General features: G+C 36.6%; 2 protein-coding genes and 1 non-coding gene across 17 annotated transcripts in view; all 3 read left to right on the plus strand.

Annotated features, from left to right (window-relative positions):
- The window catches only part of ldb1a (LIM domain binding 1a), a 20,191-nt gene extending 15,087 nt beyond the window's left edge, over positions 1 to 5,104 (plus strand). For 7 of the 13 annotated variants that reach the window (XM_043255573.1, XM_043255575.1, XM_043255578.1 and 4 more), the window contains 7 exons: positions 105 to 210; positions 361 to 533; positions 845 to 967; positions 1,745 to 1,828; positions 1,908 to 2,031; positions 2,121 to 2,272; positions 2,783 to 5,104. In XM_043255573.1, the coding sequence (XP_043111508.1) occupies positions 105 to 210; positions 361 to 533; positions 845 to 967; positions 1,745 to 1,828; positions 1,908 to 2,031; positions 2,121 to 2,272; positions 2,783 to 3,013 (993 nt within the window). In that variant the 3' untranslated portion in view covers positions 3,014 to 5,104. The remainder of the gene's footprint in view (positions 1 to 104; positions 211 to 360; positions 534 to 844; positions 968 to 1,744; positions 1,829 to 1,907; positions 2,032 to 2,120; positions 2,273 to 2,782) is intronic. The other 6 variants (XM_043255583.1, XM_043255580.1, XM_043255585.1 and 3 more) reach the window with 6 other exon arrangements.
- LOC122357143 lies at positions 644 to 779 on the plus strand. Its single transcript, XR_006252428.1, has one exon. It is a non-coding gene; the product is annotated as a small nucleolar RNA SNORA13 (small nucleolar RNA).
- A 1,070-nt stretch (positions 5,105 to 6,174) lies between the features above and the next one.
- On the plus strand, positions 6,175 to 15,479 carry prom2 (prominin 2). Of its 3 annotated transcripts, none has more exons than XM_043255991.1 (25): positions 6,175 to 6,350; positions 6,644 to 6,672; positions 6,797 to 7,080; positions 8,020 to 8,072; positions 8,515 to 8,720; positions 8,820 to 8,940; positions 9,258 to 9,321; positions 9,560 to 9,649; positions 9,772 to 9,968; positions 10,924 to 10,998; positions 11,110 to 11,173; positions 11,330 to 11,486; positions 11,587 to 11,739; positions 11,860 to 11,983; positions 12,074 to 12,162; positions 12,255 to 12,339; positions 12,421 to 12,564; positions 12,799 to 12,867; positions 12,959 to 13,051; positions 13,163 to 13,216; positions 14,006 to 14,086; positions 14,207 to 14,275; positions 14,361 to 14,450; positions 14,566 to 14,660; positions 14,781 to 15,479. In XM_043255991.1, exons 3-25 carry the CDS (start codon positions 6,846 to 6,848, stop codon positions 14,863 to 14,865), a joined length of 2,493 nt encoding a protein of 830 aa, XP_043111926.1. In that variant the 5' UTR covers positions 6,175 to 6,350; positions 6,644 to 6,672; positions 6,797 to 6,845; the 3' UTR covers positions 14,866 to 15,479. The 3 variants fall into 3 exon arrangements, with proteins under 3 accessions (XP_043111926.1, XP_043111925.1, XP_043111927.1); XM_043255990.1 differs by having other exon boundaries at positions 6,176 to 6,350; positions 14,566 to 14,678; XM_043255992.1 differs by lacking the exon at positions 8,020 to 8,072 and having other exon boundaries at positions 6,177 to 6,350; positions 14,566 to 14,678.
- Positions 15,480 to 15,976: the final 497 nt, after the last annotated feature.

Genomic DNA, 15,976 nt, shown 5'->3' on the forward strand with positions numbered 1-15,976 from the left:
TGGCAAGCATGCAAAATCATGGAATTTGCTTGCTGCTTGTTTAGCAAATGTAAGTTCATTTTAAATAAGATTATAGGTGAATAGCGTATTTTGTGCTTTTTCAGCAGGACTGTGACAATTTGTGGTGGGATGCTTTCACTACAGAGTTTTTCGAGGACGATGCAATGCTGACGATCACTTTCTGTCTGGAAGATGGGCCCAAACGATATAGTAATGTCTTGTTTTGTGAAGTCACTTCAGTGAATGTTTGTTTTTTTAATTTGACTCTGAATAATCACATTTAAACAGACACGAGGAAATGCATTCATATTATGGTTTTCCCCACTGTATCTGAATGCAAAATTTGAATCCTATTTCCAGCTATTGGTAGGACGTTGATCCCTCGATACTTCAGGAGTATTTTTGAGGGTGGGGCCACTGAACTCTTCTATGTGCTGAAACATCCCAAGGAGTCTTTCCACAATAACTTTGTGTCACTTGACTGCGATCAATGCACCATGGTTACACAGAACGGCAAACCCATGTTCACACAGGTATAATTCTCCTTTGCCTTAATTATTTTTAAAACATTAACTAAGCCTATCTTTTGTTTGGTATGAACACCGTTGTACACCTCACTTTATGAAAAGTAAATCCTAAAAATAGCCTTCGTGTGTTGCCCATTCATTTCATTTGCATAGTGAATGTGGTGTCAGAGATGGCGTGAATGAACTATTGTTGTGATTTTTAAATAGAATTCAGAGTATTTCCATTAATTAAGCTCTTCAATAAGAACATAGCGATTGAGTTTATAGCAGGCCACCTCCACCATTGCCTTTTGATGTAACCGAGTAACTTTCCTCAGGTGTGTGTGGAGGGCAGACTGTACCTCGAGTTTATGTTTGATGACATGATGCGTATAAAGACATGGCATTTCAGCATCAGACAACACAGAGAAGTCGTGCCAAGGAGCATCCTGGCAATGCATGTGAGTTTGGGATATTTATTTGTACTGTTTTCAATCCTTTGTTGCTGTATCATTGATTCACATCATTCAATAATGGCAGTCCTTATGGATTTATCCCAGACCCTTTACGTAATTAATACTTTTATTTATCATGGACACATTAAAGTGATCAAAAATTCATGAGGCTACAAATGATTAATGGTTCAAGCGTAGTTTGAATTTGCCAAGAAATCCTGGTTTAAATAAAGTATGGTTTCCACAAGAATACTAAGCAGCACAACTTTTCAATGTTGGTTATGTTTTGAGCATCAAATCATTTCTGAAGGACTGTGACAAACTGGAGTAATGGTTGCTTAAAATTTAGCTTTACCGTCGCATGAATAAAATACATTTTATATTTAATTCATTTTTTTAAAGTCGTCAATTTATTAATGATTTTAGTGTTTTAAGTAATATAGCATAGGTAAGGATAAGAGACTAAAAATTCTGCCAATTCCAAACCTTTAAAGCAGTAATTTTGTCAAAAGTCAAACCATTGTCTAGTTAGATTTTTTTTGTTGTTGTTGTTTTTAGTTAATTTCATCTATGTGCTGTTTTTTGTTTTACTTCATAGCTTTAAATTATTTTTACAATGTTTACTTTTTATTCTTGATGTAGATTTTTCTTAAAAATGACCCACCTTTTAATAGTTTCAATAGATTGTCTTTATCATAATTTGTGCTTGCCTTTGGTAAATTATGGGCAAAAACCATGCCTACACACAATTTTTATTAAATTACTACATTTCTTCCCCAACAGGCCCAAGACCCCCAAATGCTTGACCAGCTATCAAAAAACATCACAAGATGTGGCTTATCTAACTCTACGCTGAACTACCTCCGAGTAAGATCATTTCCGTCCGTCTACAGAACAGTCTATGTAAATTGAAAAACATTACTAACGGTTTTCTTCTTTCTCACAGCTTTGTGTAATCCTGGAGCCCATGCAGGAGCTGATGTCCAGACACAAGACGTACAGTCTCAGCCCACGAGACTGCCTCAAAACCTGTCTGTTTCAGAAATGGCAGCGAATGGTGGCCCCACCAGGTGAGAATCAGGCATCTTTTCATCCGAAAGTCAAACATCCAGCGGTGTCCCACCCTAGTCTCAGATCTCTCCCTTTGCTCTTTGTCTAGCCGAGCCAGCGAGACAAGCCCCCAACAAGCGGAGGAAACGAAAAATGTCCGGCGGCAGCACCATGAGTTCCGGAGGGGGCAACAACAACAATAACAGCAACAGTAAAAAGAAAAGTCCAGCCAGCAGTTTTGCGCTCTCCAGCCAGGTACCTGTAAGCATCTCATTTTGATGTCCATTTTGAGCTATGGGTCAGAGTCGGGTTTAGCGGGAGGAGGGTGAACCAATGCTTGTATTCAAGTTATGCCTCATATTAGGAAGACAGACCCAACATAGAGACAAGTGGACATGATCCAATGCTGGGCAGTCCCTGGTCCTTTAGGGCCGCAGGTCTGTGGGGTTTTTGTGCTTTTTGTCAAGTCTGTTGGGTGTTTTGAGCTCCAGAGACTCAGCCAACACTAGAGACCCGAGGTGGAATGAACCCGTGCAGCACTCAAGGATCCGGGATGCCCACCATGGCAGAGCTATTTAGTGTTCAGCATGGTGAACGTAGCCTTTTCACATACAGCACTGCTGATTTGGGCTTGTAGCGGGCAGAATAGTGGAGGTGTAGTTCCTCAGTGCCTTCTGCAGTTGCAATGTGGTGTAGAAAGCCACCGCGTCCCCCTACGGAGCACCCCCGGGTTGCGGGGATAATGTTTGCGCCCCTTCCTGTCCCCTGCAGGATGTGATGGTGGTGGGAGAGCCCACTCTGATGGGAGGGGAGTTCGGGGACGAGGATGAGCGGCTCATCACACGGCTGGAGAACACACAGTTTGATGCGGCCAATGGCATCGACGACGAGGACAGTTTCAACAGTTCCCCCGCCCTGGGCACCAACAGCCCCTGGAACAGCAAAGCTCCCTCCAGCCAGGAGAGCAAAAATGACAACCCCACCTCACAGTCATCGCAGTAGAAGTGTTAGGGGCTAGCGAAAGGCTCGAGGACCCCCTCGCTCGCAAGACTTCTGCCTTGATGAGTCCACAATTGGCCACGCGAGAAATTGGCTCTCCTCATCCTCCTCCTCCTCTGTCGCCGTCAGACATTCCGTTTTGTTGATTCTTTGGTTTCTTTTGAGAGTCGTTTTTCAACGCCGTCCGTTTCTGTGTCTCGATCAGGCTTAGCGATCAGGCTGTGGGTTATTGTTCCAACCTCGGGTCTCTCTGTGCGTGCTGTGCTTTGACACGCATGGCCGTTTCTGTTGTGCTCACTTGACAGGAAAGGATCACTTTTTATCTGACCGTTTAGTGATATGACCATTGTGTGCACCTCAGATTCAAACCCAAAGCTCCATTTTTAAAAACTCAATTATTTGTTTTGTAGGACCTGGTTGGAACAAAAACCTGTACAGTTCCGGAGCTTGAGGACCGGAGTTGAGAACCACTACGTAAAGTCCTTTAAGTAAAGCTAAATAAAGTGTAAAGCATCGAGGTTCTTGAGTTTGGTCATGCCCGAAATGGTCACTGAGAGCTTGCCTGACCATTACGCCAGACTCAAAAGAAGTGTTTGATTTTTGTTTTTGTTTTTTTGTTTTTTAAATTGTTTGCATTCTGTTTAATTTCTTGTTCTTTTTTTTTTTTCTTTTTTAATTTTTATAACGATTTCTAAAGTGAAAAAATAAGCAAGCAAACAAAAACTCTAAATATCCTTTGCACTCTTGTCACTGTATTTTGGATCTATTTTTCTTAAAAAATGATTATGATGAATTTTGTTCTTATTAAAACAAAAAAATCGATAATCTTTAACTGGAAAACGCTGTCAATCTCAATGTAAAATAACAAATTTTGTATCGTTACTGTTATCAATATTATTGTAAGTAGATGCTACTTTGCTCTAAGCTTTACACCTATCTGTCTTTGTTTTAATCATCTTTGAAAATGAGATTACATGATCATAGCATGTTTGTCTGGGAACTGCATGTGTCAGACATTAGCTATCGCAGCTGCAACAGTCTCATTGTTCGCAGGATCTAAATCCTACACTGTTAGTACAACGGCTGGTGGCACATTTTGTCCTAAGACCGTAGCTATGAACATTTTGTTTCCTGGAGATTTTTTGCCTATTGAAAAGAACAAGCCGATCACACCAATTAGTTTGCTTTGAAAGTCTAGGGAAAACATCAAATTAGTATGCCAGCCTTTTTTTTTTTTTTTTTTTTATTTTAATTTTTTTTTTTTTACCCGATGCTACAGACCAAGGAGCAAGATCCTTTAATCGACACATTTATATAATGTTTTAGTTTTTCTTTTTCATCATTTCGTTTGTGTATTTGTGATTGTATATTTAAGATTGTAGCCAAGTTCTGTATAAGTGTCATTCTATTTACTCTTCTTAGGACCCCTGTGCCCCCTTCACCCCTTAATATGTCAAAAGTAAAGCTGAACCTCTCATTTCAAATCGTTTCTAGATGCGTTAAAGGTACTACTACCTTTCACACAAGAAGGTAGATTATAGTTTTTAAGTCAATGTACAATGTATTTATTTTTTTAAAGTCTTTGCCATTGCATTATATTGAGACGATACATGTTGCTGTGTATTTGATGTTGCCTTTGTACATTATTTCACTTATGTTTTTGTTTTTTTCCTTAACCTAAGAGGATATACAATCTCTTGAATTAATCATTAAGATTTCTTATTAAAATTTGGATAATTAAAACATAATCGGATCAATAATTCCAAGAAGCCCCTTTGAGATTATTAGGTTTTAAAACACCAGAGGGCACTCCATTGTAAGGCTTCCGCCGACTTACGAAAATGTTCTAAGACTATATTTAAATGTAACCATTATAAGGCATACAAATCCGAAATTTATTTTTTTCCAATGTCATTTGTGAAATATACAGTGTTGTTTCCGGTTCATTTCTCAAATCGGCCATGAAGCAGGTGTGCTCTTTTCTGTGTTTTCAGAGCACCTTTGTTTGTGGTTGTTTTACAGATATATTTTTGCCTCTTGTCTGCCATTGACAGTTGATTATATGGTACCAATAAAACACATTTTCACAAGCTATTATGCCTGGTATGTGGTTAACGTACACACATCAGCAGTACATTAAAAACCATGAGAGGCTTCCTCGGCTCTGATAAGAAATGTGAACAACTCTAACAGTCAATACTAGAGTTTTATTGCCACTTCATGTTTCCAGGTAGATCCGCTACAAACGGGAACGGGAGCTTTTTTTATTTTGTTGTTGTACTTCACGGTTAGTGCGGTATTTGCTAACCTGGTCACTTGTTAATGATAAATCAACCGAAGGCCATCTGGAAGCATGCATGTCCTACTTTTTAACAGAACTGTTAAATCAAGGCAGTTAACAGGAACAATAAGGAAACTATTTAAAACGTCCAATGTGTTTGCTTATTGACTAAGTTAAAGCAAGAACATTGGTATTCAATATATTTAACTTTTTAAATTTTTAATTTTTTTAACTTATATTGTCATTAAGCATCCGTGTACTTATTCATCCGCCGTTAAATGTTTTGTGTGGACTTATTTACTTTCTTCAGATCTATTAAGATATTAATAAATGCAATTCTATGCAAAAATAAAAATGTAATGCACCCGCTAATGTTTAATGCTTAAAATTCTCAATACTCAAAATTCATTGGATATTCTTGAATTGTTAGTTAACACAAATATTAAAATGTCAATTTACTCATTCTCATGGTGTTCCGAACTCCTTTCTTTTGTAAAACATAAGAGTTAATTTTTTTTAAATGCAGGCCTAAAATTAATTAAATTAAATATGAAATGTGTTTTAAATGAAATTCATCTTTTGTCACCTGTGACGTTTTTTTTATTTTGTTATTGTAGTTTTGTCTATTTTTAATTGCCCAAATGTTTATTTGAATTTAATTGACTTTGAATTTTGAATATTTGAATTTGATATAAAGTCTTTGACAGTTGTTTTATGAAATTTAAAAAAAGCTAACATTAATATACTTTCTAGAAACAACAAGCAATAAAAATGTGGCGCTCAGTTTTAGATAGAAATCTGACCAATCCTTTCTGAAATCTGACCAGTCTTTATAAACCTCCCTCCCTCTCTTTCTCTCCCTCCCATTCAGCTTGTCCTAGTCTTTCATTCTTTAACTGCCAATTCACTCTTTTATTGCTTCCCTCAATGCAGCTAAACTGACATCAGGTTTCTCTCAGAGGGATAAAGACATCGGATCTTTGAGCGGATTTTAGACTCATTTGAACTGAACTAAGGAACACGTTCAACAATACCTGGAGGACTTTAAATATAAAACAGGTACTAGTGTAGCGTTGTTTATGACTTTGCCCTGAGCGATAAAAGTGTTGTCTTTCTAGCTTCTCCTTTTTGCATTTAGTTCTCAGGTTACTGTTTTAGGTAAACAGTTCAGTACAGTTTCTGCTTAACGCCGATACGTTTCAATCCAACCTGTTTATTTAAATTGGCCTGACACGCTTGTGAAGAAGATCGAGTTTTGCTTCAGTCTGTATTAATATGTAAGAAATTGTACAACAAAGGAATTGTGAACTTTCAGGGCGTTTTTATTCCTGACAGTGTTTTTTTTTTTTTAGATTTTAGTCAGGAAGATGAGTTTAAGGACGTAAGTAGCCTACAGTTCCTCTTTCTGTTATTATCACAATAATTGCTGTAATTTTAAGACAATAGTCACACGGTGACTGTATGTTCTAAAGAAGTTTAGAGTAATTATATTTATCATGTCATAGGTGACGTTAAAAGCTCATAAGAATTGAGACATGACCTAAAAACCCACTGATGAACACAATGATGAACACGAGGTCCAGAATGAAAGGACTTTTTTGGAGTGGCTTTTTGCCGCTGTTTCTCTGGACCTCTGTAAGCGGACAGCCGTCTTGTCCTATCGAGTCCAACAGAACAGATCTACAAACTTCATATGAAATACCAACCAAGCTGAACTTCAACAGTGCCTTTATGTCTCCAATTGTGCATTCATTCCTGGGCTCTGTCCAGCCCAATCCATTCCCTAAAGGTGAGTTAATTCGATGTTTTGATCTCTGTGTTTGACCAAGGTGTTTTCAGTACAAACGTAAACTGTTCTTTTAGTATTAAGTCATTTGCCAAAGCAGTTTGGTTACGTCAATGCAACCAACATGTGGCACAGATTGATCTAAGTTGATCTGAGACTGTAATGGCTGTATTAGACTCATTAGAGGATGTTATTAGGCTGGGCTTGTTGTTCACATGGTTAGACGGTGCTTATTCAGTTGAGATAAATGTACTCAGTTAATTGTCAGAAGGAAAACCACTGTGCAAATAACCATGCAAATGTCCATGAGATTTGAATCATCTCCCTTCCCCTTTCCAAGAGCTTTGTTTACGGCAAAATATGTTTTCCAGTCTGTATAGTTGCAATCTGCATCATAAATGGAAAGGAAACTTCTAAGTTAACCATTTCCTACAAATTCATTGTATGCTAAGAGAATATTACTTCTCATACTGAATGATCTCATGAAGTTCAAAGCTGTTCGTAAAATGTTAACAATGTTCCTTTGATCTATAAATATTGGATCAGTTAACTATTATTATATAGTTCCTCCTACCGACAATTAGCATTTAATCTAACAATAGAATGAAGCATTACTTTACAGATGTATTACTCCACAGAAACCTCAAGAAGTTGTTCTGGTTACAATGACGAAATTCTATTCATTATTACCCATTAATAGAGTATTGTGTATAGTCTACCTTAGCTAACAGACATTTGCTGACATCAACGGCTGTCAAGAAAAAGAAGCATTAAATAATTATTCAGTAGACCGTTGCTGTAGCTTTGACTTTGGCCACTTTATCAAAGTTTAGCTCTTAAGACTTTGAAAACGTTAAAAGAATGCTGAGACGCTGGTTATGATTTTATTTATGTCTTGTGCAGATGAATATTAAAGTACGACTTGGTATGTTTTTCCTGTAGATTTGCTGATTACAATGATAAAAAATAAATTCAGCACGGACAGGGTTAAAGAGGTATGTCACACCTGCATGTAAATGAATGGTTTGATAAAAAAAAATTGCACCTCGGTCATATGTTTGCAATATTTCACTTGTATGAAGAAGAATGTACTTATGATTTTAATATAGACAATCATAAACTGACGCATGTTTACTCTAGAACAAGTTTTTCAGGATTAAATTTATTTTTTTACCAGAAGTGAATCATGCCAACACCAATATTTTGTTGTATAAACACTTGCTATTTGCCTGTTACAATTGGCTGACTTGATTACACAGTGTCATACATGTTTTGGATACACAGTTGAGCACATGATACATTATGTCATCAAGAGTTTTGTTCTGTTTTCTTTTTAATATAATCTACTTCATCCTTACAGTTTAATTTAGCCATCTTTACAGTTTAATTTAGCTATACACAGCAACCAACCTGTCTATCCTTTCAACTTTTCACCAGGTTTTGCTATATGAGATAGGTTTCCTGGTCTGCGTGGCCATTGGGATCCTCTACATTGTCCTGATGCCTCTAATTGGCCTAATCTTTGCCTGCTGTCGTTGCTGTGGTAACTGCGGGGGCCGCATGCAGCAGAAGCAAACAACGAACATCCACTGCAAGCGAAGAAGCTTGTACTTGGCTACATTTTTCATCACTGTACTAATTCTGTGAGTCTGTCTAACTCTTGAATTGTAATATTATTGTAATGATATTTTTGAAATGTTATATTTGTATAGGTAGCTAAATTAATATTAATTGCTGCGCAGGGCAGGGAACGTTTGCATGTTCCTGAGCAGCACAAACGCTTCAGAGACTGTGATGCGCAGCCCCAAAGAAGCCACCGACATCTTGGAGAACGTGAAAGGCTATCTTAACACTATTCCTAAGGTATATTGTTAAAACCCAATGTGGTTCACATTTAGATTTATTTTTACTATATTATTTCAAATTTTGACATTTTTTCCTGTGATACAAAGCTGAATTTTTCCAGTCTTGAGAAACATTTATTTATTTATTTATTAAATCAGTGTTGAAAACAATTGTGCTTAAATATTTATTTGAAAGCCGTGATTGATTTCAGGATTCTTGATAAAAAGAAATATAAAAAGAACATCACTTACTTATAAAACAGAAATCATAAAGTATTATGTTTAAACTCTGTGCAAGGTTGATTGAGGCTGATGCAACTTTTTGTTCCTCATCAGCAAATCGAACAAGTTACGAATGAGAGCTATGTGACTGTGGATATCGTCAAAAACAATTTAAATGGTACGTTCGTTTCATATCTCTTAAGACAAAGATCACAAATGAATGAAGGCAAAACCATTGAAAGTGACAAACATTTCACTCAAATTCGAACATTCAAATTTTGTAACATTTAATATAGTTATCTGAACTATATTATCTAAACAGCCACGTATGCTCCACAGTAAAAAGTTTATTTCTTATTTGATCCATTTGTTTTTCTTTCAATCTCACACTGAATTCCTGCATGTTTGCCTTATAGAAACGGGGCCTTTGCTTGGCAAATTGATCCAAAATGGTCTTAAAGGTCCCCTCGACCCAGCATTCAACTCCATTACTGAAATTGCCCAAGGTATAAAGCAACCCCTTTCTTCGGAAAACTTGCTCTGTGATCAAACCTTTTCATCTTTGCAGCATTAATGAGTATTTTTTGATTTTAAAATACGTTTTGTTCTTTATGTATGTGTGTTACAGTGATAAACGGCACCAGCAGTGAACTGCTGAAACTGAATAAAACCTTGGAGCTGTTGAAACCAAAGGTGGATGTGCTGAAAGCTAATTTATCTGCTGTGAGGCAGCGGATCAACAACACTTTGCATATGTCGGACTGTGTAAACTGCACTTCTCAGCTGCCAGAACTGGACAAACTATCACTGGAAGGAAGCCTTGATGTAAGCTAAACCCGGAGCTGTCATGGGGATAAACCAGTGATCAACTCATTAGGGAATTTTGTTATGGCTGTTTAGCGAAGCATATGGAGTCCTCATTATATCCTGATTGCACTTTAGGCTTTCAGGTCGAGCATTAAGGGCAAATACCTGCGAAAATGTGGGTGGACGATCATTCGCCCTTTCTTCGAAGCTGTGGACATTTTGTGGTGGTGGTTGTCTCAGTTCAGTGATCGGAGCAGAGCCAAGATAGGCATTGTTATAATTCCCACACAATAATGTTTTGGCTTGGATTACATGACTATTATACAGCATTTCTCTAGCAGTACACAGAACCAAGTTGTATTACCAGTCATCTGTGCACACAAAGAGCTCAAACGCTATCAGTGAAGGGAAGCAGGGAGACAGGAACAACGGAGCAAACAATAAGAAGTAACACAAGAAGTTGTTGTTAACTTGTCAACGCTTGCAAGCACTTTATCTCGGAAACCTAACTCTTACCTTGAAAGACATCTTAATAAATATAGGCTGTTGTAGAGAAAAATGAGAACGTGGCACTGTCATACTGGATGTGGCTATCAGCATGTAGCGCATTTAATTACAGCTAGTACTGCCCTCTAGTGTTAAGTTTAGTGCTCTGCTTGAAACCTATAATGGGGGTCTGAGACCACAATGAAAATGTAGGATATAGGAAATAAAAGTAAAAAAAAAATCATGCAAATAGAGCAAATTTATAATTAGTTATAATCGATGTTTTAACATTTCTAATAAATAATTATGAGTATTGCTTCACTTGCTTTGATCCGAACCAAATACGGTCTCTGCACGGTTGTTTGGTCCACACCAGAGTGCAACTGCAAGCAGACATACCAAAAAATAATTATGCTTAAAATATAGTTTACAATGCAAAAAAAAAAAACTACTTTGCATGTGTTCTGTCTGTCTCACAATTTGTTAGTTTCCTGATCAAAACGACCTGAGGTCTGCTGTGGACAAGGCTATAAATGCTGATGTCATTGGACAGGCAAATAAGGTACACTAATTAAAATACACTATCACTGATTATGTTATTTGGTGTCCTGCATATATTTAGCGGTTTGCGATGACTTCTATTGTTGATTACTTGCGCTTGTTTAAATCCCAGGGGAGAGACTTTTTCGACAGCATTCCAGCAAAGGTGAAAAATGAGACCAGACTAAGTGTGCAGGGTAAGTTTGTGCTGTTAAGTGTCCCAAATGAGTCTTCTTTCTGGGGAAACGTTTGATCTGATCAGATCGTCTTAATTCTCAAATGTTTGTGTGACGTACTTGAAGTAAGTCGTCTGTCTAGTCGTTAAGTGATATTGTGCTTTGTGTCTTTTAAAGTGGCTCTATTTCAGCTTGAAACATTAAAAACCCAGATCTCAGGTGTGACCAAAGGCCTTCCTCTTGATGTGTTGAAGACTATCTCAGCACCGCTAACGGAAATTCAGAAATCAATCACATCTGTTTCTCCTCACATAGAGAAATCAAGTCAAATCAGGTACCTTTTTTCTCTCTTGTTTTTCTAATTCTTAGAAAAAGTTTTTAAATACAGTGTATTTTTTTTAATAATCTCAAATATTATATTTTTTTTGTAATAGTCTAGCTGTTGGATTGGTCCTGAGCTGTCTGATTTTGCTGGTGGTGATCTGTAATTTTCTGGGTTTGCTGCTGGGTGTAGCTGGACTAAATCCTAAAGACAATCCCAGTGAACGTTCCAGCACATCTAACTGTGGAGGAATATTTTTCATGGCGTGAGTATAAATTCCCCATTTCTTTTGTGCTTGTGTAACAGAAAACTATTAGTGTGCATTGTCATACATGGTACAATAAAACGGTATGAGCAGTGATTACTTCTTCTTGTATCATTTTAGAGGAGTAGGTTTCAGCTTCCTGGTGTCCTGGATCTTCATGCTAGTAGTGTTGATACTTTTCATAGTGGGAGGAAATACCTATACCCTGGTCTGTAAACCATGGCAGAACCAGGAACTTTTTCAGGTATTTCCAGAAACACTGACTCATTGTGTTTAATCGTGTGACTTTGAATAATTACTAGCTTCCAGTAAATGTACGTTTTGTGTTTCATAGCTTATTGACACTCCAGGGCTGATTCCGGGTTTCAACCTGTCCACGGCTCTGAATCTGAATACAAACCTGAACATCGCTAACGTGTACAGGTACGTCACACAAGACAGTGTGATGGGTGGCTGTGATATTTACATTATTACATCCAATATAAATCAGTAAATCTGCTTTTTATTATTTCTAGTGACTGTCAAAAGAATAAACCTTTGTGGACCACATTTCATCTGAATGAGATCTTCGACCTAAATAGTAAATTAGATGTTTCACAGGTGAGATATTATTATTCTTTCTTTCCTTTCCTTTGATTGATGCATCACTTAGTGGATACTAATGGCTGATTCTCTTAACAGTACACCCATGAGATTGATCAAACTTTTGAGGGGGCACAAATCAACATAGCTAACATCACTATCCTCAGTCCGGAGGTAAAATCCCAGCTAAACAACTTCTCCAGCAGTGCTAGCAATATGAAATTCAGCAACATCATACAGCAGGTATACTGTATACTTTATTCTCAAAAGTACCATAGGACATATTGTTTATATATATATAATAAACATATATTTTGAGTAAATGCAAAAATGTATTCTTTTAAATATATTATGCAAGATATAAATATATTCAAATTGAACATATATTTCTGGAAAAATGGCAAAAATATGAAGTACTTATATATTTTTATATCACAGATAGAAAATCTATATTAGCAATACATTTTATGATTTCAGATTAATGACGTGTCAGGGACTAATCTGAGCTCTGTAGCAGAAAGTCTGGATATCTTGGCTGGCAAACAGGTGAAAAGTTACTCTCGTTTACTTGTTGTCTTAACACTTCCTGCTCTAGTAAATGACTGAGATGGATCACATACGCTTATTTGTCTTTCAGAGTAACCAAGCCATAAAAAATGAGCTGCTTAGGGAAGCAAGTGATCTGCGAGACATCCAGACTGGCGTCACCTCTAACATTATGCCTTTGCTGGTGTGTTAACACAGCACAAAAGACAGTATTTAGAATTAAAATTTTAACTGAACATGTTATTATCATTAGGAATGAATTTTAATCACAAAGTTTTTCTTTTTCTCTTTGCAGCTGGAACTGAACACAACTATTAAGAACCTCAGTGTAGTAGCAGCACAGATCACTGTAAGTAAACACTTGCCATCATGAGTGCATGCAAGTATCCATAGATATGTATTATACAGTGGCCTAAAACTGCAGTATATAATTTTTAAAAATAATTTAATCATAGACCCCAAGAATTATGACTAAGATAATTGCCACATTCAGTTATTGCAGGTGGTATTAGGGAGCATTTGAAATACTATCATTGTTTAAAAATTTACTAGCATACAGTACTGTTCAGCCAGGATGCATTAAATTGATCAAACGTGACAGTGAAGACTTTTATAGCAGAACCTCTGTTTCAAATAAATGCTGCTCTTTGGAAATTTCTGTTCATCAAATAATCTTGAAAAGGTTTCCATAAAAGCATAGCATTGTGCTTCGATAGCAGCACAATTATTTTTTTAATAATAAAAATGTTACTTGAGCAGCAAATCAATGTATTAGAATGATTTCTGATGCATCATGTGACACTGAAGACTGGCGTAATGATGCCTAATTTTTTTAGTTTTAACATTAGTTTTACATTAAAATGGTCACACACTGTGCAAGTTTTTTTTAATTAAGTTTTGGAGCCTAAGTTTCTACTTATGTTTTAGTAAAGCACCCATTTGAGATCGATGTGCATGCTTTAGCTTGCTCTTAAACATGCATTAAAATAATTTCTTTTTTTCCTTTTGTTCAAATATTAAAAAAAAAAAAAATTCTAATAACATCACACGCAATAAGGAATCAAGTTTAATCTTTATGGCCTGAATTAAAAATGCACTGCAAGTATTTTCAAATTACTTCTCTGTATTCATTTCATAGGCGGCTGTGGGGAATGTTTTCATAAAGGTTGGCTATGCTCAGGATGTCCTGAACTACAACATATCACAAATAGTGAAAGCTGTGAGTGTTGCACAACCAGCGCTATATTTATCTAAATCATCCATCAGGTTGATTACTGTGTTATAGTCATGAAATAATCTACTGTGCATTTTATAATGATTGTGCACTTCTTTTCTGCAGGAAAGCAGGGCATTCATAGACTGTCAGCTAAAAATCTTTCAGACTTTTCTGTACTGGGTAAATAAAACGGTATGTTTATGTCTTTATTTATCTTCAAGGTGCTGACTGTCTTAATGGTGAATTATTAATTTGATGGTGTTGCACTCTGTATCAGATCACAGAGCGGGTGGGCCGCTGTAGGCCTGCAGCTGCAGCAGTAGACAGATCAGAGGAGCTTGTCTGTAAACACTTGGTAGAATCTTTGGTAAGAATCCATCATCAGCTCTAGTTGATGTTTTTTTCTCTTTATAGCGCCGAGAGATTTTTTAAGTGCGCATGGTTCCCATCTAATAAAACATAATATCCTGTTTGTTCCTCAGAATGCGTTTTGGTTGAGTTTGGGCTGGTGCATGATGTTCCTGATCCCTAGCATCATTCTCTCAGTAAAACTGGCCAAGTACTACCGCAGGATGAAGTATTCAGATGTTTATGAGTAACTTGTCTTATTTATTTTCTAAATATAAAAGCGGATCATGGAAAATGATACTTTCATGGATCAATTCAAATGATTTCTTTCTGATTTCTTTCTATTAAGGAACAATAAATTCATGATGAATCCTTTCCCAAAGGCCCACCTCAAACCTGAGTTATTGGAAAATGGCAAACAACCTTTTACATGAAAGTTAGTTGACATGTAAGTGCGAAGTTACTTATTGTCAACAGAATGTTCATAAGGGACCATCAAAATAAAGTGAAACCAAAATGATTGTTACACACAATGACCCACAGATCAAAGAACAAGTAGTCTATGATTTTAGTAAAACAACAATGCCAATGTAGCGTCTGAGTACCTTTTTTTCATTTTTAGTGCCATAGACTGTATCAAAAATGAACTTTGTGTCAAATGATTTTAGCACATATTATTTAAATGAAAAGCACGTCTTTACTGTTACAATTGTAATGTTTTTGTATTATAAGGCAATATTAGGAGTTTAAAAAGCTTTAGAACGCACTTTATGTGGTCCTGTAGTCATTGAGATTTATTTATGTCATTTTTTTCAATAAGAAATATGGGTATGCTGTAGATATACTACTGGCATATATTTTATTTAAAAAAAACATTTCTATTAGACTGTTCTAATAATGAAATTATCTAATGAATAATTGTAGAAACTGTGACTGTATAAACCAACGCCACCTATTTCTGAAGTGGTGTGGTCTGAATCTGAGGCCTGTTAAACATTTCTATCTTGTCATGCATTAATTACAATCATAATAAAAGGTGCTGACACTACCATGCTGAACCTGTTTGTTTGGTGTAAAGAACTGCTTGCCACAGACTGTCCAGACGACCCGTCAACAAACCCTCCCCCCAGTACTCCCTACATCCTGTGACCGAGGCCTCATGGTACAACTGCCATTACAACAGTGTGCCAATCAGGATGAAGCGTTAGAGCAGTGGAGCACACATTCCACACATACCTGTGCTGCTTAGAGAGAAAAAAAACTGAAATTAGACAACAAGATTCGTTCGCTATTTGACATTCTGATCAAAACATTCAATATCCAGAAAATACTGGAGTATAGCAGTTTTCAAAAACACTAAGATCATATAGCAGGAAAAATGTATACTAGTAAATTTCTCTATAACTAACACTTAACATTTGGATTAGTAAATACCAGAGATACTTAAAAGACATTTGCTACAATGGCATAACTGGAAAATGCAACTGGTCTTGAAATCATGTAAATATAAACTTATGCACATTCATGTTATGTACACTACCATTC

The sequence above is a fragment of the Puntigrus tetrazona genome, chromosome 13 (genome assembly GCF_018831695.1).
Source record: "Puntigrus tetrazona isolate hp1 chromosome 13, ASM1883169v1, whole genome shotgun sequence".
In the NCBI taxonomy this organism is placed as follows: Eukaryota; Metazoa; Chordata; class Actinopteri; order Cypriniformes; family Cyprinidae; genus Puntigrus; species Puntigrus tetrazona.

Bases quoted from the DNA above. Each gene is read 5' to 3' on its own strand.
- prom2 (XM_043255990.1), top strand. From the start codon at position 6,846: ATGAACACAATGATGAACACGAGGTCCAGAATGAAAGGACTTTTTTGG. The intron at 9,969-10,923 runs GTAAGCTAAACC...ACAATTTGTTAG, and splicing joins CACTGGAAGGAAGCCTTGAT to TTTCCTGATCAAAACGACCT. The intron at 12,163-12,254 runs GTACGTCACACA...TATTATTTCTAG, and splicing joins AACATCGCTAACGTGTACAG to TGACTGTCAAAAGAATAAAC.